Raw genomic sequence first — 2,132 nt, forward strand, 5'->3', positions numbered from 1 at the left:
TCAGTGAAGCCCCCTTACTGTCCACACCAGGCTTCCTATCTCCTCATGGAGGTCCCCAGTCCTTAAATGTACTCAGTCCTCCCAAAGGGAAGGAGGGAAGAAGAAGGCTTGCAGGCAGAGTTCAGGGTAACTCCTGTCACTTTTGTCTTCTTCCAGGGACCAGAATAAGTATAAGGAAGCTGCCCACCTGCTGAATGATGCCCTCAGCATCCGGGAGAGCACCCTGGGCCCTGATCATCCTGCTGTCAGTATTCCTTGCCCTCCCTGCCCCACACTCCACACCCCACACCCCATACCATTGCTGTTTTGGCCTCTCTTAGCTCATCCATCTGCTGCCCTCAGTCCACTCACTAAGGGTGCTGAGAAAGGAGGAGTAAGAAGTCCTTTCTTCCAGGCACTGTCCAGTGATCCTAGTGCTTAATTCTCTGAGACTCAGTGACTCCTTTTTATAACGAGTATTTTGCTTGAACTTAATTCATAGATAAGTCATAGGTAAATCCATATATGATTTCTAAAAAAGTTAATATGCTACTTTAGTAAATATAAAAGAAAAAAAGTAATTTATAAGAACAATATATACAATGTAATATAATAAGATAAAAATACAAAACAACAGTAACTGTATTGAGTACAACTTTGTTAAAAGAAATAGCAAAGTGGCCTGGGCACAGTGGCTCACGCCTGTAATCCCAACACTTTGGGAGGCTGAGGCAGGTAGATCACAGGGTCAGGAGTTTGAGACCTGCCTGATCAACATGGTGAAACCCCGTCTGTACTAGAAGTACAAAAATTAGTCGGGTGTGGTGCCACATGCCTGTAATCACAGCTACTTGGGTGGCTGAGGCAGGAGAATCACCCAGGAGGTGAAGGTTGCAGTGAGCTGAGATCTCGCCATTGCACTCCAGCCTGGGCAACAGGGCGAGACCCCATCTCAAAAAAAAAAAAAAAAAAAAATTGCAAAGTGGTCTGATATATAATGAATGATTCTGGATTTAGAAGACCAGTAAGCCATTCCATACGAGAAGTACTAGAAAAATGAGACAGCGGCTGGGTTCAGTGGCTCATGTCATGCATGTGATCCCAGCACTTTGGGAGGCCAAGGCAGGAGATCACTTGAGGCCAAGTGTGGGAGACTAACCTGGGCAACATAGCGAGGCCCTGTCTCTACAAAAATTTAAAAATTTACTGGGCACAGTGGCGTGCACCTGTAGTCCCAGCTACTTGGGAGTCTAGGGTGGAAGGATCGCTTGAGTTCAGGAGTTTGAGGTTACAGTGAGCTATGATCATGCCATTGCACTCCAGTCTGTATAGCAGAGTGAGCACCTGTCTGTTTAAAAAAACACTGAAAATATAGGTGGACACTTTATTAAAGTACAGTATTATAAGAAATCACAAGGGTTGGGCACGGTGGCTCACACCTGTAATCCCAGAACTTTGGGAGGCCAAGACGGGCGAATCACGAGGTCAGGAGTTCAAGACCATCCTGACATTGTGAAACCCCGTGTCTACTAAAAATACAAAAATTAGCTGGGCGTGGTGGTGGGTGCTTGTAATCCCAGCTACTCGGGAGGCTGAGGCAGGAGAATCTCTTGAAACCAGAAGGTGGAGGTTGCAGTGAGGGGAGATTGAGATTGAGATCATGCCACTGCACTCCAGCCTGGGCAACAAGAGTGAAACTCTGTCTCAAAAAAAAGAAATGATAGACCAGATTTATTTGTGTGTAAGAAAAAGAGACTGGGCACAGTGGCTCATGCCTGTAATTCCAGCACTTTGGGAGGCCAAGGCAGGTGGATCACCTGAGGTCAGGAGTTTCAGACCAGCCTGGCCAACATGGTGAAACCCCATCTCTACTAAAAATATATATATAAAATTAGCCGGGCATGGTGGCATATGCCTGTAATCCCAACTATTTGGAGGCTGAGGCAGGAGAATCATTTGAATCCGGAGGGTGGAGGTTGCAGTGAGCCAAGATCACACCATTGCACTGCAGCCTGGGCAACACAGCAAGACTCTATCTCAACAAAATAAAAAGCGGCCCAGTGCTGTGGCTCACTCCTGTAATTCCAGCACTTTGGGAGACCAAGGTGGTCGGATCACTTGAGGTCAGGAGTTTGAAACCAGCCTGACCAACA

The 2,132-nt window shown here is 46.6% G+C and overlaps 1 protein-coding gene across 1 annotated transcript in view; it reads left to right on the forward strand.

Annotated features, from left to right (window-relative positions):
- KLC4 (kinesin light chain 4) overlaps positions 1–2,132 on the forward strand; it is a 16,809-nt gene that overhangs the window by 8,198 nt on the left and 6,479 nt on the right. The window contains 1 exon segment of the mRNA XM_011986757.1: positions 10–244. Within this exon segment, the coding sequence (XP_011842147.1) occupies positions 10–244 (235 nt within the window).

The sequence above is a fragment of the Mandrillus leucophaeus genome, unplaced genomic scaffold (assembly GCF_000951045.1).
Source record: "Mandrillus leucophaeus isolate KB7577 unplaced genomic scaffold, Mleu.le_1.0 Scaffold3, whole genome shotgun sequence".
Taxonomy (NCBI): domain Eukaryota; kingdom Metazoa; phylum Chordata; class Mammalia; order Primates; family Cercopithecidae; genus Mandrillus; species Mandrillus leucophaeus.